General features: G+C 32.4%; 1 protein-coding gene across 2 annotated transcripts in view; it reads left to right on the top strand.

The window, feature by feature from the left end:
- SNX2 (sorting nexin 2) overlaps positions 1–22,817 on the top strand; it is a 50,886-nt gene extending 28,069 nt beyond the window's left edge. For both annotated transcript variants that reach the window (XM_046666580.1, XM_046666581.1), the window contains 9 exons: positions 4,456–4,534; positions 10,424–10,499; positions 11,453–11,566; positions 11,820–11,913; positions 13,289–13,494; positions 19,098–19,241; positions 20,438–20,518; positions 20,638–20,709; positions 22,320–22,817. In XM_046666580.1, coding sequence (XP_046522536.1) covers positions 4,456–4,534; positions 10,424–10,499; positions 11,453–11,566; positions 11,820–11,913; positions 13,289–13,494; positions 19,098–19,241; positions 20,438–20,518; positions 20,638–20,709; positions 22,320–22,370 — 917 coding nt within the window. In that variant the 3' untranslated portion in view covers positions 22,371–22,817. The remainder of the gene's footprint in view (positions 1–4,455; positions 4,535–10,423; positions 10,500–11,452; positions 11,567–11,819; positions 11,914–13,288; positions 13,495–19,097; positions 19,242–20,437; positions 20,519–20,637; positions 20,710–22,319) is intronic.
- Positions 22,818–24,715: the final 1,898 nt, after the last annotated feature.

Here is a 24,715-nt window from a genome sequence, read left to right as displayed (position 1 = left end):
ACTGAATAATGTGTAGCTAACAGTTTTGTTTTCTAATAACTGAGGATTTTGATTTATTTGATAACAATATATTAAATATTGGGTCAGAATTTGCCAAGTTGAAAGCAATTGAAAACTCTAACTTTTTAGGGTCATTACCATGTTACTGAGTAGTACTCAAGATATTTAATATTATTAGCATATTAACGTTTTTCTAAGGGATGGAGGTGTTTAGCTCTCCAGCTGTACATTGTACAAAAAGATTTGATCTAGTGTCACTCATATAGGAGTTATTTAAACTCACCTTAATTTATTTCATACCACAATTTAATGTTTAAAAACGTTTCCACTTATACAAGTAATAAAGGCTTAGTTAAGAGTATGTAGATAATTACAAAAGAGCATTGTCCCACCATTAAAAAACGTGTCATCTCTTTAAATTTCATAGTGTGTTTTTCCACTTTTTTTAGTCATAGGTTTTTATTTGCCTTACTTTTCGTAATATATAAGATTGTTATTCTGAAAAATATTTAAAATGAATTTTGCTCATCTTTAAATTGTTGTTTTTACTTTTTTAAACATTTGATTTGAAAGTAGTTTTATCAGTATCTTTTGTGATTTTGAAACCTGATATATTTAAATGGACTTTTTATATTCTTTCTCTTTTTTTTTAATTCAAAAATCTAGTTGTGGCTGCCAGCCTGGTGGGATAGTAGTTGAGTTCGTGTGCTCTGCCTCATGGCCTGGGGTCCATGGGTTTGTACCCCAGGTTTGGACCTACACACCTCTCATCAAGCCATGCCGTGGCAGTGTCCCTCATACAAAATAGAGGAAGATTGTCACAGATGTTAGTTCAGGGACAGTCTTCCTTAAGCAAAAAGAGGAAGATTGGCAACAGATGTTAGCTCAGGGCCAATCTTCCTCATCAAAAAAAAGAAAGAAGGAAAAATAAAACTAGTTGTGTAGATCAACTTTTTGATCTCAAGACCCCTTATATTCTCCAAATTTGAGAACCCTAAAGAGCATTTGCTTTTGTGGGCTATATCTACTAATATTTTTTAATTCATTTAAAAATAACAAACTCTCTACTTAACACATAAAATTTTTGTGAAAAATAATTTTTGTAAGACAAAAATCTTAAATGATAAGAGTGGCTTTCTTTTCTTGACTTTTGCAAATCTCTTTAACTTCTGGCTTAATAGAAGATAGCTGCACTCAGTCTGCTGTGATATAACACATTATTATAAACTTTGTAAAACTCCACTGAGCTCTTATGAAAGAATGAGAGTAAAAAGGACAAATAATAGCTTAGTATTATTACGAAAATGGACTTTTGTGCATCCCCCAAAGGGTCTTGGAAACCTTCCGGGTGTTCTGACTGTACTTTGAGAACTGCTGACTAATTAATAATCTTATTTCTCTCCCATCCAAACTATTGCAGGGGTATGTTTTGGCATCCTGCTATCTATATAGGAAACTTAAGTTTCACTTATCATAAATTATTTATCCTTTTTTCTTTAAATTGTGCAACTGTTTTTATATACCAAAAAAGGAAAAACAAGAAGTTATTTTTTCTCATTTTGGTGGCTAGATATGTTAGTTTAGTCATTAAACATTGACTGGAAAAAAAAGATTTAATAACTAAATTTTCATGCCCTAGTTCTTTGTGTTTCAAGCTAATATTTTGCCTTAGTAATCTTCAGTGTTCCACAAATTATTGCCATATAATAAATAGCACATGTAAATTCAAAATAGAAGTAAGAAACTAAATCCTAAGATCATCCTTTTCTGATACTGATTCTGACACCCACCAAAGAGTACTGGGGGACAGTGACATAGTTATGTTCATATTATCTATATACATGGCCGGGATAACCCATTAAGTTGTAAGACTATTAATTAAATTATAGGAATAATTAACATTCGTTGAGTGCCTGTTGTGCTAAGGCACTGTGCTAAATAATGTATATACATTCTCTCATTTAATTCTCACAACAACTTTATGAGGTTAACTTATCATTGTCCTTATTTAATAGGTAAGGAAGCTAAGGGTCATCGAGGTTATGTAACAGGTCCATGTCATACAGCTACTAAGAGACAGAACTGAGCTTTGAATGCAGGCCAGCTTACTCCAGAGCTTGTACTCTTAACCACTATTCTATTCTGCTTCTAATTTTGGTATGATATTTTTCAATACAATTATGGTTTGATTTTATTTTTTACCTAAACTAGAAAACTTTCCAGTTTTTAAAAATAATCTAATGCTATATTATTGTAAAATTGTCTAATACACATTTAAGGCAAATTAAATTATTTTAAAGTTATTTATTTACATACCACTTTATTCTAGAAAGGCTTTGAGGCAACTACATATAATGTAGTTTTTCTAAAAAATATATAAGTAAAGAAATTAGCAGGAAAAATAAATACTGTACAATAGTAAGACGAAGCCAAGTTAAACAGTTTCCTTACAATGTGTATATGAAGTCTGAACAGTTGTTTAAGATGGGTAACAGATTGATCTGTGAGTTTCCTGGCAGCCAACCAAGTAGAGAAGCAGTTATTTTAAAATTTCACATTGTCCATCAATTTTTTAAAATAAAAATGAATACATTGCCTGAGAAAAATTTAAAATATTAGAGGCCCTTTTAATTACGTAGCCACTGGTTTTCAAGGAACACTTATAGTGGGGTGGTGGAATGAGAGTAATGGCTTCTTTTTGCTGGAAAGTATAACTGCCTCTGAAGGAAGAGGACTCTTTTCATGAGCACACACTCATTACCACTCTCCAATCTTAGTTCTTAAAAATACTATTTCACTAAGCTTTTAGGAAAGGGCAGCAAAAGTGTTGAGTAGTTTTAAGAAGTAACTGATTAGAGTAAGCTTTTGTTATTTGCCACAGTGGCCCATAATGATTACCTCTAGGAAGCAGCATGAGCAGGACATCTTTGACGGGGGGAAAAAAGCAAGGAACTATATAGTGACAAGGTTTTTTCGGGAAACAGAATATGTGAAATAATTAACATCCCACATCTAGTAGTCCATTCAGGGTAGGTAATTTTAGGTATTTGAGTTTTCCTTTTCAAACTATTGTATTTCAGAGGAATTATGTTGAACAAAACATTCATAGGTGATAAATGTTTATTCACCTATGTACAAACCTGAATAAGAATTATATGGTTTTATATAATCCATTTAATGGCTTTATTGACATGTAATTCACATGCCATGCAACTCATCCATTTAAAGTATATAATTCAGTGGCTTTTAGTATATTCAGAGTTGTGTATACATCACCACAATCAATTTTAGAATATTTTTATTAACCCTTAACCATCATCCTCTGATTTCCCCCAGCCCTAGACAATCACTCATTTACCTTCTTTCTCATACATTTGCCTATTCTTGACATTTCATATAAAGGGAATCATATAATATATGGTCCTTTGTTACAAGCTTCTTTCACTTAGCATGGTATTTTCAATGTTCATCCATGAATGTGTCAGTACTTCATTTTTACAGAGTCGATTTTTGAAAGGAGCAAGAACAGGGAAAAAAAGAAAAATCTACAGTCAGTATATTAGTGTTAAAGTTGAAATTGCCAATACAGAAATGGTTAACATTTTACTTTTTAAATTTGAGTTTTAAATGTCTCTATGAAAGAGCTTGTTATTTCGACTATTATAAAGCCAAATCTGATAAATAAACAAGAACGTGTTCTTAGAATCTGCAACAGGGAAAACATTTAGCAAATTCATGGATTACGTTTATTTTTATATTTCTAGTCCCCAAAGTAACCTTAGTTATTGCTCATAAGAAATGAAATTATAATTGAGCTTAAATTTATTAATTTGAATTCCATTATGCATATTGAAATGCAAACACATTTTAGTTTACCAGGAGTGTAATATATAACAGATAAGGAATCCAAAGAGTTATAGGTGAGAAAACTACTGAGCCAGCCCTCATGGCCTAGCAGTTAAAAGTTGAGCTCACTCCTCTTCGGCAGCCTGGGTTCAGTTCCTGGGCATGGAACCACACCACTTGTCTGTCAGTATCCATGCTGTGGCAGTGGCTCACATAGAAGACCCAGAAGAACTTACAACTATGCATAACTGTGTACGGGGCCTTTGGCTGGGGAAAGGAAGAAAAAAGGAGAAAGGTTAGCAACAGATGTTAGCTTAGGGCAAATCTTCCCCTGCAAGAATAAATAAATAAATAAAAATTTTATTAAAAGAAAAACTACAGACACAGTTTAATCTCTGCTATATCTTTTCTCTCATAAGTACATACAAAGTAGAGATGTTAATATGTCATGAGTTTTAATTTCTCAAAAGTGTGATACTAGTTATAAATTTAGGAGCTTTTTTGGTCAAGTTCAAATTTAAAGTATATTCTAAATTATGCAGAAATGTTTATAAAAGACTGTTTCACAATAATATAAGATCATTGTGAGTCTCATTCAATTTTTCAAAGGCATGACCAAGGTCAAAGTGGGTAAAGAAGATTCATCATCCACTGAATTTGTAGAAAAACGGAGAGCAGCTCTTGAAAGGTAATTCTAGACAGCCATGCTTTATTACTCTCTTGTTTTTACTTCAGTAATATGTCTGATTCCATTATATGGCATAACTATATTTTAATGATTAATTCTTTTCACATTACCACTTGATGACTCTTACTAAGAGTGCTTTAAACTTTTATTAAGAAAACTGCTTCTTTCAACAGCACAGTACTGTATACTTGCTCTGTTTTTATTAATCCTCATTAATAATCTAACAAAATAACACCCATTTTTGTATCACATGTTACAAGCAGGACTATAAAGGCATGAGTTAGCTTGGGATAGAATTATTCTATCATAGTTGTAGTCGGCTCTAAGGGAAGTGAGAAACTGCCAAGCTTGTTAAAAGAAAACATGAAACTTAATAGGGGTAAACAGTTGATAAAAGCTTTGGATAAAAACAATACCTCGTTAAGTATTATTTAGTCTCTTAGGAAGTTATACCCACATTCATATACTCTGTTGGATAGTTTGACTATAATTCATCTAAATTAATGTTTCCTTTGAATTATTACTTGATAACATTATAAAATACAATGAAAAATGAGGTTTGTGCTCCCTCCTTTAATTTTGTGTAATTGATTTTGACTTGAGTGTACAAATGTATTAGTCGTTGCTTGAGTAGACTGTATACTTAAAGGTTGATAGAGCTGCTCCACATTCCTTCAGAGTGCTTGACTGGACACATTTCCTATAGCTTTGGAGACTTGTCTTCGTTGTGGCAGACTAAAAGGGGAGCGGATAGGAGGACTCCCACTCCCAGAATCCTGACATTTATTTCTTCCTTGTTGTGCTGAAAATGTGAGGAAACAAATTTGAAACTATCTTAAAGTCAACTTTTTAGAACATAAATTGGTAATTACCTAGACTTAAAACACTTTCTAATTTCATAGGTTTTTTGTTATTTTAATTGAATTTTGTTCAGTTGAACTTACCTATTTTATTTTCTCTTTTGGCCTAAAATTAGTGGTTGGGATGGATAGGACAGATTTTAGGGAGTAGTATGTATATATCTCTCCAGGGTACAAATTATTTTTTAAAACTATTTTTAAGGCAACTTATTTCTGGGTTTTAGTAAAAAATTGTTTAAATTTTAAGAAAATGCCACAGATATAATAAAGTACACCTGAAATTTACACAATGTTGCAAGCCAATATGACCTCGATAAAATAGTTTTTTAAAAAAATGCCACAGTAAAGTCAGGTTTGAACAATTTGCATTAAGACAAGCTGAAGAATATGCAGTTTAAAAATCTTAAATTAGAGAAGACTTAAAAGATGAGATTATGTCTGTGAGAATCAGCAATTACTCAGGAAAAGGATTTAAATTGCATGAAGTTTAGGTTATGCATTAGAATTGATTCTGTTGTGAAAGAGGTCATAAACTGAATATTTTTAAGAATAAAGGTAGATAATGCTCTCCCTTGATTTTGTTTAGTCCTTTCCTGAAAGTGTAACCATGACCCTTTGAGAAACCTTTCAAGTCCTATCTTTCTATGAGTAAATTTGAAATATTTCGGATGGCATGCTTGATAAGGAACTTAATGAAGATTTATTGTACCAAGGACATATAATTTGATTCTACATTCACCTTTCTTGTAACTCGAATGCAGTGCATAGTATTTACCATACTTTCGTGTAGTATGAAACACTGAGGAGAGTTTTAAGGAAATATTGAAACTTGTCCTAGTGTATATGTGAAGACAGTTTCTTTACTGATAAGTGTTACTTGTTAAATGCTACCTTAGTGGAATTTGCAGTAGTGGGAAAAAAAGAAACAGTGTAGTATGAGGGACAAGTTCATTTTGCGTTAGAAAAGATGACTAGAGAAAATTTAGGTGTAAAGATATAGAAGCAAAGAAAGTAGAATGATTTTTCTAGTTATTTTTCTGTGGCATTTCTTAAAATTTAAAGATTAGGGGCCAGCATAGTGGTTAAGATAATATGCTCTGCTTCAGCAGCCGGCAGTTCGCAGGTTCGAATCTGGGGTGCAAACTTAGCTCATCAAACCATGCTGTGGTGGCATCCCACATAAAACAGAGGAATATTGCCACAGACGTTAGCTCAGCAACAGTCTTCCTCACACACACAAAAAAACTAAAATAAAAAAATAAAAAACATTAGAATAGGCATATCTTTGGAATACCCAACCTAGTTGGATTTGGTGGGTCAGGGAAGTATTTCTCTTTGTATGTACTGTGATACTCATTTACATAGTTATTTGTTTGTTCGACTTAGAGAAGTTAGATGACTATCTTGAAGGAAAGTATAAACAGCTGATATTAAAATATAGGAAGAGAAAGTGAGTGGTTAAGAACCCAAGTATTCCTCTGTGCCACACTCAGTAAAAAAGCAGAAACTGCTGCTATTAAGAATATCCCTAAGATTGCTCACTTGATTTTCTTGAGAGTGCTTCACATCTTAAGAGCACACTGAGTTTATTTTATAGGTTAAGAATACACTTCTGCAAATATAAACTGAGAAATATAGAGTAGCACAATACAGTCTATAGGGATTTAGAATCCTTTCTGTTGAAGCCTGTGCTCCTCTACACGCTACAAACTATCGGGGTGACCTTGGGCAAGTTATTTAACTTAAATGCATTCTTTCTTATCTCTAAAATGTAAGTGTATCACTTAGGATGGTGTTCATTCCAAGCACCTAAAAACCTAACTGGCACGGCCTAAATGGTTAGTGTAGATTAATTAATCCACTCTTTCATATCAGAAGTTTGGGGGTAGGCAGTTTAGGAGTATCCAGTTTTTCAGGAAATCCTGTTGCTTCCTTCTGATATGTGGAACACAGCCATTTCTCACCAGTCTACTACTAGTCCAAATGCCTGAATTAACTGCAGGAGGCCCCTGATTGGTCTCCCTGTTTCCATCCCTTGCACCTCTGCTCTTTTTAGTATAAATATAAATAAATCATAAAACATCCTTTTAAAACATAAATTCCCAACCCCACCCAGTTTCATTCAATAACAGCCAGAGTCGTTATAATGGGCTACAAACCCTTACATGATGTGCACTGCTCTCTCTGTTACCTGTTTGATTTTACATGCTCCTTGATTACCTTTTGCTGCTCCTCAAAGATCCCAGGCATTTTCCCACCTTAGGGTTTTCTCACTGGCTGCTCCCGCTGCCTAGAAAGCTTTTGTTCCCAGGTACCTGCATGGCTAATTAATTCCCTTACCTCTTTCAAGTTCAAATATTCAAATACCACCTTTCCAGAGAAGTCTCTTCTGATCCTTGGCTTCATTCTGACCTATTCTACTTAAATGGCCACCAGCCACACCTTAAACACTTCATCCCATTTACTCTACTGTTCTGTCCTTTTTCCCACAGCATTTGCCACCTTGCCACATACTACATAATTTATATGTTTATTATCTTTTATAGTTTATTTTCTGTCTTCTCTTACTAAAATACAAGTCCACTAGGGAAGGGATCTCGTTCTCTTTTGTTCGCTGATATGTTCTGAGTACTCAACAACAGTAACTGACATGTAGTAAATGCTCAATAAATATTTGTTGAATGAACAAATGAATGTCATCAAAGACCCAGGCTCGCTCTACCTTTATTCTCTCATTCTTAGCTCATGTGTTTGCGTTTCAAGCAAGAGAAATGTTAACTTTGTTCCTCTCAAGCATTTTGTGTAACCTGCTTTATTTCGTTTTGTTTTTGGTAAGTAAATAGGAGTGAAAGCCTTAAGTGATTCTTCTCAATTTATCAGTAACCCTTCCATAGAGCAAATCAAGAAAAACTGCTGGCCACCTCTTGTTGAGTCTGATACTTAACTTTTCATCAACTCCATTGTGTCTTTCATTTCTGTCTTCCTTCACCGTTTCTGTTTCTCCCCAATACTTATTTTCATGTCTTCTTCCTACATTCTTTTTCTCTTTTTGTTCTGTATTCTTCCTTTATATATCTACAACTCTCTCTGACCTTAATTTTGAACTGGGGTGTATTTACAAATATTCATTACTTTAAAATCCATTTTATGCTTCTGTTCTTAATTTTAACGTTATGTAAACTTAAAACTTTTTTTAATGGTTAATTGCTCTTTACTTCCATATAACCCCTAAGAAGAAGAAAAGTTTTACTTTGTTTTTCTAGAATCTGATTTTCCAAAATTGATTCCTCAGAATGCTAGTATGTGGTAGGGTAAAAAAAGGAAATCTGTAGTCAATTGAGTTTTGTTAACATACAATTTAATAAAATTAAACCAGGTGTATTTCCTGAAGGACTTCTGACAGCATGTAATATGCTGCTGTTCATTATGAATCTTAAAGAGAGGAATATGTATATAATATGTTTCAAACTTTCTTGATTGTAGAGCCAGTCTTCATGGAATATTACGTGAGACTAGTATTCTGCAGAACTCACTTTGGAAAGCTATTTTAGAATATAAGTGGTATTAGGTATTTCCACTTAGGTTTGAAATATTGGAATATTTCTTAAAGCTTGAGTACTAAATGTTTTATTTTCCTTTCTACTTGTTCCTTTTACAAATGTCTGAGTGCTTGTTGTTTACCACCTGTTATGTGCACTCATATGAACAACTTACCCAAACTGCTTTAAGCAGTACACTCTCCTAACAACTAAATAAGTTACCTAATAGTACTGGAGAACTTCAGTGTTAAAATTGTAAGTAAAATTCCAGTGGGAAAATACCAACATTTCTTAAAACCTGGAAGATTAGTGTTCCTGCTGCATCTCTTTTAGCTTGATAATGTAGGCGGCAAATATTTTTTTAAACCACAGCATAGATTGTATTGCCCATATTTATTAAATGCTCTATTTCTATTACAATGATTTATGTGGGCTCTTGACTCAAAATGAAGTTTAATATGGTATGTGTTTTATTTAAATATACAAAGAGTTAACGTTTAAGCAGCAATGAAATAGTTGTTTTAACAATTGTATAGAATTTGAATTTAGAGAAAGTGATCACTTTTTTTCAGAAACTTTTTTTAGGCATCTTTTATAATCTTCTAAAGAGGTAGAGGAATGTTCTGCAGAAAGAGAGTAAAGGTATATTAACTGTAAGGTAAAATATTATAATTGAAATGTTACGGCGTGTAATCATTAATCTAGGGAAAGAGCAATTTTTAAAAAAATGAGATTAGGTAAGTAATCAAGTATTATCAAATAGTGGAACTTTTTTCTGTTTATGAAAGAATGATTGGTAATTTATTATGGATGACAGGGAAATATGGTCTTTTCCAGTAAAGGAAAATGACTAAAGTTGGGCTAATAGTGATTTAATAATAGTGTTTCTATTTACTTTTTATTTTATGTGGTATCATATAAGGAAGACATTTATCAAAAATAGCAAAAACTTAAAATAGAAATATTGAAGACAAATTAGTCCTTGTCAAGTAGATCAAAAGCTGATTTCATAATTCTGCTGACAAGGAAGAAAATTGGTAGGCTATTCTCCATTTTGGTAATAATTGAAATTTTAAAAAAACAGTTGATTGGAATATATATAGAAATATGTTTGTTAGGACTCTGAAGTAATAACTGGGAACATGTTGACTCCACCCAAAGATAAAATTATTCAACAAACTTGTATATCCTTTTGTAACTCTAATACTTAGCAGTGAGAAGTTTGAGAAGTTATTTAACCACTTCCACTCCTGTCCCCTGCCATGTCTCTTTTTACATAATTATGAATTTTCAAAAGATAAACAAAAGCTTTAAATCATTAACTTGCTTTAAGATTCTAAGTAGTTACAGTGAAGCAGACTGATAAGATAGGAGGCAGACTGAGGACATCTTTTTACCTAGTTATTTTTTATTTTTATTCTTTTGTTGGAATAAGATTTAAAATAAGATACTGCTAATAAATGAAGGAACAATTTTATTCTTAACTCTAGATATCTTCAAAGAACAGTAAAGCATCCAACTTTACTACAGGATCCTGATTTAAGGCAGTTCTTGGAAAGTTCAGAGGTATTAATTTCTACTTTAAATTTTTGTATATAAATGTTCTTATTATTTATGTTTGTGTAATAATTTATCAAAAACAGATATTCAGTAAATAATTGGATTAATAGATGAAATAAAGCAATGACTTTTTTTTTTTTGCTTAGGGCTTTAATTAGCTTTAATTACTTAACTAAATTACTAGCAACGTATCTTCTTTGCATTGATAATTATAGGATGATCAATCCCTTTCTTGAAATTCTAAAACCAGGTTTCAGAAACTGGCTTATAAATAAACTGGTTCTGAAATGCCCTAAGTTGTTGCTTAGGCATTGTGTTGAAATAAGTTTATTTAGACTTCATTTTAGAGATGGTTGAATGTATGTTTGTCTGCATTCTAATAATCTTATTAAGGTTTTAAAATGTAAATTTGTGACGTGAAAGAGCTTAAATTATAACCATGCTGCTCTTTATATTTGAGGTGTTTGGCACGTTTTGGGCTCTTAACAGTTTAGAGTTCTAATTAACTGTTATTATTTGAGACTTTTTTTAATTTACTTGAATCCCAGAATTTTTTAAAAGTTCAAAATCACACAGTTCTGAGCACAACCTTTTCCTCAAGACTTTCTTCTTTCCTTATAAACAGTTTATTTCTGCTAGCAAACAGGTGGCCAGTGTTAAGGTGCTTGGCAATTTCTTAACATATTTTGACACACACAGTGTTGTTCCATCTAAATGTAAACGTGCAGAAGAAAAGCAAATGGAAAGTCTATTTTTTAAGTTTTCCTTGGAGAATGTACAAGTAGTGTATTTGAGAAATTAGATCTCACTATTGAAATGTACGAGAGTGAAGAAAACACAGCCTCCTTTTTTTTCTTTTCTTTTTTTTAGGGGCAGAGGGAGGGCAGTCCCTTTTGTGCCCAGTTAAACCTCCAGGCTTTTAACCGGTTTGTTTGCCCTTATTTGTCATTCAATTCCAGCTGCCTAGAGCAGTTAATACCCAGGCTCTGAGTGGAGCAGGAATATTGAGGATGGTGAACAAGGCTGCCGACGCTGTCAACAAAATGACAATCAAGATGAATGAATCGGATGCAGTAAGAGCTGATTTTTCGACTTGAATAATGAGATGAATTAATGAGCCCAACAATTGCATTTTAAAGCTGTACAAGTAGAAAATAGGATATTAATTTGCTTATTGAGTTTAGTTCTCAGCCACATCAGTTGACCACTATGGTTATACATGGTTAATTTGTTGCTTTAAAACAAAGAATGTAGCTTGCTATTGGTGACCTAATTTACAGTGGTTTGTTCTGGCTAAATTAGCTCCATTTTTCATTTTTTTCTCAGTGGTTTGAAGAAAAGCAGCAGCAATTTGAAAATCTGGATCAGCAACTTAGGAAACTTCATGCCAGTGTTGAAGCCTTGGTCTGTCATAGAAAAGGTTTGTTTGCCTTGTTATTTATGTGTTTAACACCATAAGTTAATTCATATATTTCCTTTAAATTTTAAAATGAATATTCTGAAGTTATTAGAGAAAAACCAATAGTTTAGGAGAATGTTTTCTATTTCAACTTCATTATTTAATATTTTTTTGTTCTATTTTAATGTAATTTCTAGTTTAGAAGTAGAAAAATCCTGAGCTTATAAGAATATATTTTGAATTTTAGATTAAAACTGTTCACTTAATTAACTCTTTGTTATACCTATTTACAACTTAATGAAGATATCTTATTAGTAACTTTGACTATAATAAAAAATATGAGATTCAAAAGTTGATATTTGAAATTTTTCTTTAAAATATTTGTTTTTTGCTTGTATTTCCTAAAAAACTCTGAAGTATTTTCTTCATTTTTGAGCCACCATATTTAAAAATCTGGGAGGTTTTTTTTGTTAAAATTTCATAGAAAATTTGAGTTGTAATTTTTTAATTCCATGGTGAAATTGTTTTGGTTTTGTTTTATTTTTAAAGGATAGCAGGCTTTTAATACCAGCTTTCTAAAATAATAAGTAATTTAGTATGTGCTAGTACTAGTGATACATTTCAATAAAATAATTGCAGAAACCTACTAATACATTTATTATTGAAAATAGTTTATGATAGCTTTTACATTTTGTGTATCTCTTAGGGAATGGACTCTGTAGTTTAGAGAACTTTACGTAATGCAGAGCAACAGAGCAATTTCTAGGCAATGTAGTTGTTAGTCATTGACATTATCCAGCCTATGAACATTTATTTTTCTTTGTTTGAAGTATCTGAAATGATCATGTTCAAAACTCCTTTTAGAAATTCTTAATATTTCACTAAGTGTTGTTGCAGATAAAGAAAAAAAGAGTAAGATTTATGTCAATTGTATGTACAGTTTTACCTTGCTTTCCTCCTGTTAGCTAAATGATATTCTCGTCAGAAATTATAGACATTATTTTCAGTGACAAATTTACAGGCCCAAGAATGTAGTATAAGTCAATTTTAAGTGTTCCCACTGCTTTCTGTATTAAAAGTATGTTTCTTGTCTTTTATAGGAATAGCCAGAGAAAGAGTGAGCACTTTAGGGGAGAAAGGGGAGGCAGATTATTATATTAAATTATTAAACTTGGTTAATCCCTGTGAATATAGGCAGTGGTTCTTACTATTTTCAGTAGAACTCTGAGCAGTTGGCATTTATGCCCAAGGCACTTTAATGACTGTTTCATGTTAATTATTTAAAAATATTTGAGCAATTTGTGAGCAGATAAAATTTAGAGAGCACCTAAAAAATCAATGCAATATTTAAGAACTTTACCATTGAATACTAAAAGTGAGTCCTTTTTTATTTCAGAACTTTCAGCCAACACAGCTGCCTTTGCTAAAAGTGCTGCCATGTTAGGCAATTCTGAGGACCATACTGCTTTATCTAGAGCTTTGTCTCAGCTTGCAGAAGTTGAGGAGAAGATAGACCAGTTACATCAAGAACAAGCTTTTGCTGACTTTTATATGTTTTCAGAACTACTTAGTGACTACATTCGTCTTATTGCTGCAGTGAAAGTAAGCCTTATTTTGCAATCTTCCTTGAATTCTTCTTACTTCGGTGGTTTGCTTATAAGAAGAATTTGGTTTCCTCTTATGCATGTATTTAAATGTGTAAATTTTGTACTCTACTAGTACACCTGAAATGACTTCAAGATGATTATTCGTAGCTTAATATTTTCTTCCCCTGTGACTCGGAGAGCACAATAGACAGAATTGATGTTTTTAAGAGGTCTGAGGAATGCCAAGTAAGATGAAACCAATGCACATTAACTTATATATTTACACATACAAGTTTGCAGCTGACTGATAGCATTTGTTTGATCATTCTAGCATGAACTGAAACTACCCACTGGACTCTATTGTCCATTACTAAAGCTATAATAACAAACAGGACAAAACCAGAACTGATTCTTGCATTAATATGTTTAATGGTGACAGTAGCATGAATTTGGACTGTAGGCAGACCTTCTGTGTATATACTGAAATGTGTAGTCACTTGTATTTATAGATAAGATGGGACTAGATTAAATAATAAATTGTTATCTAGTGGTAATGTTTAAGGTGGTGTTTAAGGTAATGTTTAAGATCTTCAATTTCTGAATAATTGGGAAAGTAATCCAGTTAACAATGAGAATTAGTATTCTACAGATATCTCCAATATTCAGACAGTTAAACTGAACTGAATGTTATTTTATTTATCATGTTGCAGAAGATACTTTTAAGATCTTACAGTGTCATTAAATTATTCTTATGAACATTAGTTATCATGGGGTGGAGGAGAACTGGGAATTTACTTCTTACATTGAATCCAAACATCTAGAAAGTTAATGAGACCTTGTTCCTTGCTTTCTTATGCAAAATTTTTTCAGCTAAAGTCTGTGATCAAATTAGTATTCTTCTACAATCAGAACATTAATAGATTGCATATTTATTGATGATTCTGTTCTCAAGCTAATGGTGACAGTTATTACTAGAGAGTTCTTAGCACTTCAGAAAGGTGCTTTCTTAGGTTTGGTAAAATTACCAGTTTTGCTTGTCTTTAGTCCTAGGTGTTACTCTTTATATTCCTAGTGGTCACTTTTTCTTTTCAGTTATTTAAAGATGTTAATATAGATAGCAGTTATCAAAGTACACTTCATTATATGTAGGCAACTTGTGATGTACAGAAATCCAGTTTACAGATAATGGTTCCTGTTTCTCTTCCACCGACTCTTAACCTCATTCCAGAGCTCCCATTAGCATGAGAGCTATTGTAAAAAAAGAAAAAAAAAGTATGATACCTCCAAAAAACTGGTGGCTCCAAAAAGGGAAGCTAGGCAGTGTCTTTGAGAAGGAGTACCTGCTGAGAAGAGCTAACCTGGGGAAAGACTCCCTGGCAGGGATGGCCTGCCTGTGTAATGGATTTTGGGCCCTCAAAAACAGCTTTCCTTATACTGCCTAAATCTTCTTGCTGTATTTTTACATACTGTGAAATTACAGTTATATTCATGTTTCCCAGAATATTTTCTACAGAACACTGATGCCAAAAGATATACCACAGTCAACTGAGTTCAGGAGATAATGTATACAGTATCTCTGTCTTGTAGATTCAGAGTGCGTATAAAAAGCTCAGAACTGTCTAGGAGTAAAAAATAAAATGAGACGTTTAACTTCGTTTAATCCAGAGACTTCCAAATTCATAGGAAGCAGAATCTTTTTCCACTTAATATGTTTTTACATATATAATACTGAATTAGTGATTCATTAACTAAAAGATAGTTACAGAGCTATGGTCAAGCTTTACCTTGAGGTAAATTAAGCTCTTTCAAATTGCTTTTCTACTGAGACTTAGCCCAGGTCAACTGCATAAAGGAGTTGAGAAATTATGGAATAGGGTGACAGATAATTTTTGTCGTCTTTATTTTTGGTTTGTTTTGTGTTTTAAACCTAATTCATTTGTATTTGAAAAAGTAATACATTTACACAATAATACTAACAGCCCAAAAAGGTGAATTTCTTTTCTGCCTAAGACCTCTGGTCTCTCTTCCCTCTGTCAAATGCTATTAGATTCTTGTGTGTCTTTTCAGAATTAGCTTTGCACTTAGATGAAGCTACTTTTCGTTGTCTTTCTTTCTCTTTCTTTCTTTCTCTTTCTCTCTTTCTCTTTCTCTCTTTCTCCCTCCCTCCATCTCTTCCTTCCTTCCTTCTAAAAGGAGCATACTATATGCATTGTTCTTTGCCTGCTTTTTTCACCCACTCCATTTTAGAGAGGTCTCTATATCAGCATATGTAGATATGTTACATTCTTTTTAATGGTTACACAGTGTTCCATCTTATAGCATATAGATGTACCTTGAATTATTTAACCAATCTAATTGTAAATATTAAGTATTTTGAGGGGCTGGCCCAGTCGTGCAGTGGTTAAGTTCGTACACTCCACTTCGGTGGCCTGGGGTTCACTGGTTCAGATCCTGGGCATGGACCTACACTCTGCTCATCAAGCCATGCTGTGGCAGCGTCCCACATAGAAGAACTAGAATGACTTACAACTAGGATATACAACTATGTACTGGGGCTTTGGGGAATAAAAAAGAGGAAGATTGGCAACTCCAAGTTTTGGGTAGTATTATTAGCTAACATGTATTAAGTGGTAAACTTGTTGCATGTGTTCTCATGTGTTGGCCTTTTATGAACCACTAGAGTAAGATCAGGGATAGAGGGTATGGTTTTCAATGTTTTTAGCACTAGAACTCTTCGTAAAGAATTCTTATGGGAAACCCAAATTTATAAAATATATAAAATAGTTTTTTGAATAACCAATAGATACATTCCCCAAGGAGTTTTAAAGCTTCATTGTTTTCAGGATCCTTTCAGCACTTCAGGAAGCTGAGCAGAATACTTTCAGATTCACTGAATTAGAAAAAGTTATTAATAAAATTAAAATTTCAGCATCAAATTTCCTGGTGGACTAGGAAAACTACTCCACACCTGCATCCTTGTCTAACCTAGACCAGCTTTCATCCAAATGTGTACCATAAATGGCAGGAGGATGGAGGCCCAAAGTGGATCGTCACTGTAAATCTACTCCTCGTAAAGAAGAGGCTGGTTCTACTAGAGGGGATTCGCATCCTGACATACAAACGCAAACACTAATTATGATTTAATTGATTTTTAAGATAGCATTTTTAGAAGATAAAGTATGATTCTGATTCTTTTGTCTTTTAATTTCTATTTTTGTTTTAACAAGTGTAGGAAAACAAATGAAGAAAAAGTTAATTCTTTTTTTTCTTTCCTGCTTTTTTCTCCCCATATCCTCCCAGTACGTGGTTGTATATTTTAGTTGTGGGTCCTTCTAGTTGTGGCATGTGGGATGCCGCCTCAACATGGCCTAATGAGCGGTGCCGTGTCGGCGCCCAGGGTCTGAACCCTGGGCCACTGAAGCAGAGCATGCAAACTTAACCACTCTGCCACAGGGCCGGCCCCAGAAAAAGTTAATTCTTAAAGAGTTAAGATTAATTTTTCCTTCTGAAATAACCTGACTTTAGTAGTTTACCTTCACCATAGCTCCTACATTTGTACCATAATAAATGTGATGGTTCTGGAATATTATGAGATAATAAATTGGGCAGAGACAAAATTAGTTTAAATTAGTAGATCACTGAAAAAGCCAATTGGTATATGTTAAGAACTTAAGCAAATATCGAAATTAAAGGGCGTTTTGGTTAGCTTTTGCCTTCTCTTGGTACATGTTTTAAGTAATCAAATTGTGGTTGAACAGAGGAATTTATAAATGAATTGCCGATATGGCCCTGTTCCTCTAAAGAAAGACTAGGCTTCAAATCTTAAATTTATTTTTTGGTTTTTTGTATGTATAGGGGATAAGGGGCAGGGATTGTTGGTTGGTTTGTTTTAAAGATAGTGACTTTTCTTTTTGTGTTAGATGTATTACTTTTGTGGTTTTGGCCCAAATATAATTGGGCCAAAACAAAATGAATTCATAGTAGGAAATGTTTTAAGGAAAATGTGGTCTTTTAAATGTAAGAAAAGCAGACAAAGGGGACAGCAAGATTCATTTACTAATGTGAGATGAGAAATTATATGAGGTGACAAATCTAGCAAAGTGGATTTAAATATCTGTAGATAGGGTGCTTTAACTTACCAGTTTGCACAGGATGTCTGTTGTCCTGTTTAATTTAAAAATGTGCACAATCGTTAAGAACTCTTTGGAAAAATACTACTTTCATTTCAGGTCAATTTGGAGTTTTTAATAATATTGCCCACATTTTTAAAATATGCTATATGATGTAAATGCAGTCTGATTGTGGTTATTTTTTTTTTCATATTACTGTTATTATTTGCACTTTTAGTAGAAATCTAGAGTTAATCAACTACATTTATATGTGTATGTTATTTAGAAGTAATCCATAATAGTACCTACTAATTTAATATTAAGCAGCCACTAGGTTAAGTCACTGTGCTGCATGCTTTTCATTTTATTTCCAGTTCACAAATATAGATCTCATTTCTCCCTTTTGTACTTGGAAAAACTATGTCTTATAGAAATTAAATGAATTTACTGAAGATCATATAGTGACAAAGATAGTATGTGAGTCCAAATTCAATTTGTTCCAAAGTCTACATTTTTTAAATACATTATCTACATCTCTTCGGTAGGTCTCTGTAAGAACATATATTTATTTACTCTTCCTTGATCCAAAAAGCTCTTTGTCTGGAATAAATGAAAATAACTCTGGGTTAGTGTGTTCTGGTTTACCCATTTTATTAATACTTGTTTCATTTGTTCAGTTAGTAAATACTAAAATAGTATGAATATATCCCCAACATCAAGCTAGGAAAGGGATTATTATTGTATTCTCCCATCCTTGCCATCATTTTTTTTCATGAGACTTCTAATTACTCTCTTATGTTCATATTTCGTTTCTTTCCTCCACTCACATGCCCTTGCGCTGCATACTCCTTAAATGGAGTAACTTGGTTGACTTATTCTGTTATGGTCTAATTGTCTTTTGCTTCATTTGGTTCTGCATACTAGATATATATATTCCTTTGCCCTTTTCATCTTGTGGAGTACTATCTTTTTTTTTCATTTTGTTATACCTTTACTTTTTAATTTCTTTGCCTTTCTTCTATTTGCTCTTGGTAATCTCTTCCACCACATTTTTACTCAACTTTTCTTCCTGTTGTCTTACCCATTTTTCCTGTTTTCTTTTTTCAATTTCTGGCATATTTCTAACACTTAAATCTCCTTTTTGTATTATTTAGTAGGAAAACTTCCCATGTAGATATGACACCAGAATTTTCCTATTAAAAAAATCTTTCTTTAAAGCATAAAACTCTTTTATTGTAAGCGACATTTAAAACCCTAAAGGCTAGTGAAGTGGATTTTGTAGTGTTTTTTTATTATTTTGAGCTCTTATATTTCATCTAGTCACAGTGGTTTTTGTTTGTCAGCTAATGAATCTAGAAATTTATTTTCTTTGATATTTGCATGTTTATTTTCCGTATCTCAGTATATTAGAATAGCATTTAAATATTTGGTTTTATTGTTTCAGTGTTACAGCACTTCTAGTATTTCAGTGTTAACTCTCACTTAATAGCATTATGTCATTCACTTACAGGGTGTGTTTGACCATCGAATGAAGTGCTGGCAGAAATGGGAAGATGCTCAAATTACTTTGCTCAAAAAACGTGAAACTGAGGCAAAAATGATGGTTGCTAACAAACCAGATAAGATACAGCAAGCTAAAAATGAAATAAGAGAGGTGATTAATACAAAATGCTTTATTTATCTTTTCATTCAAATTTTCCATGTCATTCATATATGCATAATTTTTCATAAATTTTTTTCTGAACCATTCAACATGTAGCTATTTTTCCATAATTTTATAAACTGTGTTAGAGTTACTTTAACATTTTGATCGTCATTAAAATCTCCAGACCCCTTTGTTGCTTCCACATGATTATGGAATGGATAAAGAAGCATACAAGAGAAAGATTTAAATTAACCTTTAATTTAATAATTACACATTTCTTTGAGATGGTTAATTTGATTTCAGATAATTACTCATTTTGTGTCTGAAAGTAGTTTTAGAGAGAGATTTATTCCAGATTTAGCTGTCCAGCCAACTTTATCCCCCATATATATGTATTATATATGGTACTTTAGTAAATTTGTATAAGTTTATTATAATTTATACGCTTCTTTTGCCATGCTTCAATAAGGAAATTGAAGAGGTAGGACAACCTTTATATTACTAAAAGTAAATGTACCTGCTCTTTGAAGAGTATGTACCAGTGTTTTGGTCACATAGTGGGAAAATATCATTTCATTGCTTGAGTCTTTATTTTATTTTAGCTGTTCCATTGGTCACTAATCACAACATTTTGTTGTTTCTGTACTGAATTTATTGTTTACCACTAGATCTTCAGTAGACCATAATTCTATGGTTTTTTTTAATCTGGACATTTTACCATCACAAAAATGTTTTTTAAATGTTTGTCATAGAATTTTCTTATAATATTTCCATGGGCATATAAATTGTGATGCACATGTATACTTGAAATTAGCAGAATGTTGTTGATGTATTTTGTATAAAAAAGAAATGAGAAAATTATACTCTTAACACTTATAAATTATTTGAATATGAATTTTGTACTCAAAATCTTCTCACCTGTCTTAGTTATATTTAATTAAGCTATGGAGATTGTAGTTCCTTAAATAGCCTAATCTTGAGTTAATCTAACAGTGAAATATTAAGGAAAATTAAGCTGATAGGCATTTCTCTACTAGAAAATTAGATAGATACAAGTTTGAATGATGCTAAATTGGGCTTTGCCAATATTGACCCTTCTCAGAGTTTTCAGGCATTACCTTAAATAAGTGGTCATGACAGCTAGTTCTGTAGGTTTTTTCCCAGATAAGAATAAAAATTTGTGCATTTTTGTTTGTTTTTATTAGTGGGAGGCAAAAGTGCAACAAGGAGAAAGAGATTTTGAACAGATCTCTAAAACTATTCGAAAAGAAGTGGGAAGATTTGAGGCAAGTATAATTTTACACTTTTCTTAACAACGTGGTCACATTTTACTGCAATTTTGTGGTAAAATCAAATTTAGTTTTGTACTAATGGACCTTTTTTTTCATGTATTATGCTTTAACAGAAAGAACGAGTGAAAGATTTTAAAACTGTTATTATCAAGTACTTAGAATCATTAGTACAAACACAACAACAGGTAAGCTAATTTTTTTGTAACATTTTGTAACTTACAAAGTTCTTTGAGAATTTTTGGTATACTTTTTCATTTTAAAGGTGATAATCAATGAAATAAGCTTTCACACTTAAGGAGGAGTAAGAAATGGAGTAGAGAAAAGCAATGGCAGCAAAGGGAAAAATGATAATTGCAGTAATTGGAAATGCTCAGGTCCTTTCTGCTTCTCCTTCTAAACACTAGGCGAGAGAGATGTTTCCAGTTTTCAGCTATGAGAAACATATTGGACAGCCTTTCCCTTCCTCTGTCTTCCTAGTTTTATCTCCGTATTGATCATTCCTGCTTGAGTAAATTCTTGTAGTACTTCTTCTCGTCATAACAGATAAAACCTAAAGTAAACTAAAAGCTAATTTTAAAAAGCTTTTTTTTTTGGTATTTTTGTTTTCGTTTTATTTTGTGTGGGGATGGTGGTGATTGTATGCCACACAAGTGGCATTTGTTTCCTTAACTAGAGATGACCATGGGTCTTAGTGTTACATTAAATGAATAAAAGTCTATAACAAGATAACAGTAGAGTTTTTTCCTGTATATTTTAATATAAATTTGAGTAATCAAATTATTTAATGTCTTGAATAGAAAGATTTCTACTTCCAGTTAGTTTTAAATTATGTAGATTAGAAATTTGCCTATATAACATAATAGATTATATTTTTGAATTAGTTGATGACCCTATATCTTCAAGTTGTATTTAGTTTTTATTTTAAATATTTAGTTTGTAAAGTCAAATCTTTAAAATATGAAAATAAATAAGTTATATAAGCATGTTTTTAAACATAACTTTAGTTTATAACTCAGTCTTTATACAGGAAAGATTGGCAGCTAATTCTCTCTAGTCTCTTTTCCCTTTCTTGCTCAATTTTTTTTTTCCTCCTTTTTTCTCATTCTTTTTGGCTAACGATAACATAAAATGTGAATATCCTCTAAATTAGGAGATCTTATTTTATATTGGAAAAGCTCATTGCAGTTTTATTATTTAAGGTAATCTTATTTAATTTATGCTAACAATCTGTTTTTATATACAATTTTATATGTCAAAAAATCTTAAGTTTTTAGGTATTTTTTAAATTACATTGTTTACATCAAAAACTGAAATTAGCCAGGAGTAATTAATATTTTAAATAATTGCACGTGAATTATATTGACAAATTTCAGATAAAGAAATTAAAATGATCCCTTTAAGAACCAGACTTTAGTAAATGTTAATCATTGTTAGCTATTTGTGTAGTTTTTTTTGGTTTTTTTTTTTTTGGTGAGAATGACTGGCCCTGAGGTAACAGCTGTTGCCAGTCTTCCTCTTATTGCATGAGGAAGGTTGTCCCTGAGCTAACATCTGTGGCAGTCTTCCTCTGTGTTGTGTATTGGATGCCACCACAGCATGGCTTGATGAGCACTGTGTAGGTCCGCACCTGGGATCCAAACCTGCAAACCCCAGGCTGCCAAAGTGGAGCACGAAAACTTAGCCACTGTGTCACCAGGCCAGCCCCTGGATTTTCTTTTTAATGCTCTACGGGATATATGCATATAAATGACCAAAAGGTAATAAGAATGTCTCTTATTTTTATTATCATCCACAGCTGATAAAATACTGGGAGGCATTCCTACCTGAAGCCAAAGCCATTGCCTAGCAAGATTATTCCTGTTAAGAAGATCTTGGATGTTTGTTCCAGTTATGCTGAATTCTACAGTGAAATCATTTAAAACCATCTAAATAAACCACTATATATTTTATGAATTACATGTGGTTTTTTATATATATATATACATATATATATATACACTCAGACATTTTATTACAAGCTGCATGTCCTGACCCTCTTTGAATTAAGTGGACTGTGGCATGACATTCTGCAGTACTTTGCTGAATTGAACACTATTGTGTCTTAAATACTTGCACTAAAAAAGTGCAGAGCAAGGCCAGAAAATTTTACAATATTTTTTCTTTATATGTTCTGTAGTGTGTTCACCCTCTTTATGAAGTGAATTATCAATGCATTGATTAATGTTCACTTATACATTCCTGTACAGAAATTATGATTTTGTGATTACAGTAATAAAATGATATTCCTTGTGAAGTATTAGTAACAAATTATTTGGTTATGTGAACATATTTAGGGGTCTTTTAAAAGAATTTTTAATAGGAAGAAACTTTTTCTTCTAGATGTATATAGGTGATGCTATTATCCATTAGTTTTTTTAATTGACAGAAAAAGCCAAACACTTTCATTATTAAATGACTAAGTGAGACTTAAGTTTTCTTATGAAATCATCATAAACCAAAGAACATTCATCTCTTGATTCAGCTCTGGGGAACGTTCTTGTATTGAGTAAAGGAGAGAATAATTGTCTTTGCTTGTTTTTATCCATCCCTATAATAAATGCCCAATTTAAGAATTAGGGGAAAAAAACAAATTTATGTGCTTCTGTTACAAGTCTTATGGATTTTGCTCATGTATCGTCTTCAAAATCCAAGACTGCAGATATTTAGTTTATTCCTTGCCTTGCCTTTGTTTTTTGTTTTGAACTAAAAGTAAGTCATCTATGACTATAATTGACAGAGTGTTACCATGCTAAAATGCCCCGTGATTTGATGAATGACCAAGGATAGCACAAGCAAATTGAGGTAAAATGAAATTTGTTTTTGGCAGCCTTCTCAACTATTCTGTATCCTGTTTAGATGGCTATTATCTAATCCTTAATGCTGTTGAAAGTTAAGTTGTGACTGGCATCAGAGTTATTTTCATTTTTAAAAAGTGTTTTTTAAAAGATTCCCCTCTTAAGCTTAGCAAGTACATCTCCCTTCCAGAAGAGTAAGCTGTGGTATGTGTAACTTGAGTCCTCTCCAGCAGCTTATTGGGTACAATTAATATATCAAAGTATCCTCGGGATATGTTTGCTTCCACTTATTTTAGTTGAAATTTTAAGCCTGATGTAGGTATTATTCGTATTTGTAGTCCTAGAACCCAGGAGAATACCTGACACATAGTACGTTAATAATAAAGAGTTGATGAATTGATCAGGAAAAAAGAATCCTGGAAGATGCAAAATAATGTTTGCTGTCTTAAGAAGAAGAAGAAGAGGAAACTGAAGCAGAAGTAATACAGTCTTCTATTGTTGCTTCTGTTGGAGATAACTGAGATGCTTTTGAGAAATGAGTAATTCAGAGTAATATGTATCAGGTGCTATCTTGTCCCATTAATATTGAGCAAAATATAGACTTAATGGGAATAATTTCACTACAGTGATATCCTATTATTATATCCATAGTTCTATTACTTCCAAAGATAGTTTACACATAGAATAATAACTTAGGTATTCAAGCCAGAATTTTCCATTCCACTGTGATACATTCATTAGAGCATTCAGTACCTTCAGATAAAATAAATATTTTCAGTTTTGGTCAAGCTGAAGAGAGTAACGGATTCGGACTCCATTGCCCTTAACAATCTTCACTAAAAGATAAGGAGTCATTGGAAATTTGAGGTAAATTATATGAGCCTCTGATACCTACCAACATTTTAAGTGGATTTAATTTCTTCAGCATTCTTCCCATCTCCACCCATTAATCTTCACATCTCCTATTCGTATTACTAAAATACTTTCATTCCGAATAAACAGAACAAGAGCATTAATAGTGCCAGTATACCATTATCTTTTAGTTGGATAGGTCTGAATTTAAGTATTTCTTTTTTCTTTAACCAGATAGAACTTAAGAAAGACTAAGCGTAATACAGTGGGACAAGCTGAATTTGGGTCGACATACATGTGCTCAGTCTTGCTTCTGTCGCTTACTAACTCTGTGACTGTGGGCATATTACTTTGGGCATCTGTAAAACAAGGGTATAAAACTCGGATTCCTGAAGTGCCTTTCTACTTTAATATTTTCTTTAAAATATCAAATGTCAATATAAATATTCTATTAGAAATCGAATTCTAATCAAAACCACCTTCTATTAATAAGGCAAAACAAGGC

The sequence above is a fragment of the Equus quagga genome, chromosome 7 (genome assembly GCF_021613505.1).
Source record: "Equus quagga isolate Etosha38 chromosome 7, UCLA_HA_Equagga_1.0, whole genome shotgun sequence".
NCBI classification, from domain to species: Eukaryota; Metazoa; Chordata; class Mammalia; order Perissodactyla; family Equidae; genus Equus; species Equus quagga.
The sequence above is the reverse complement of the archived record's forward strand: the minus strand, read 5'-3'. Positions and strand labels throughout refer to the sequence as shown.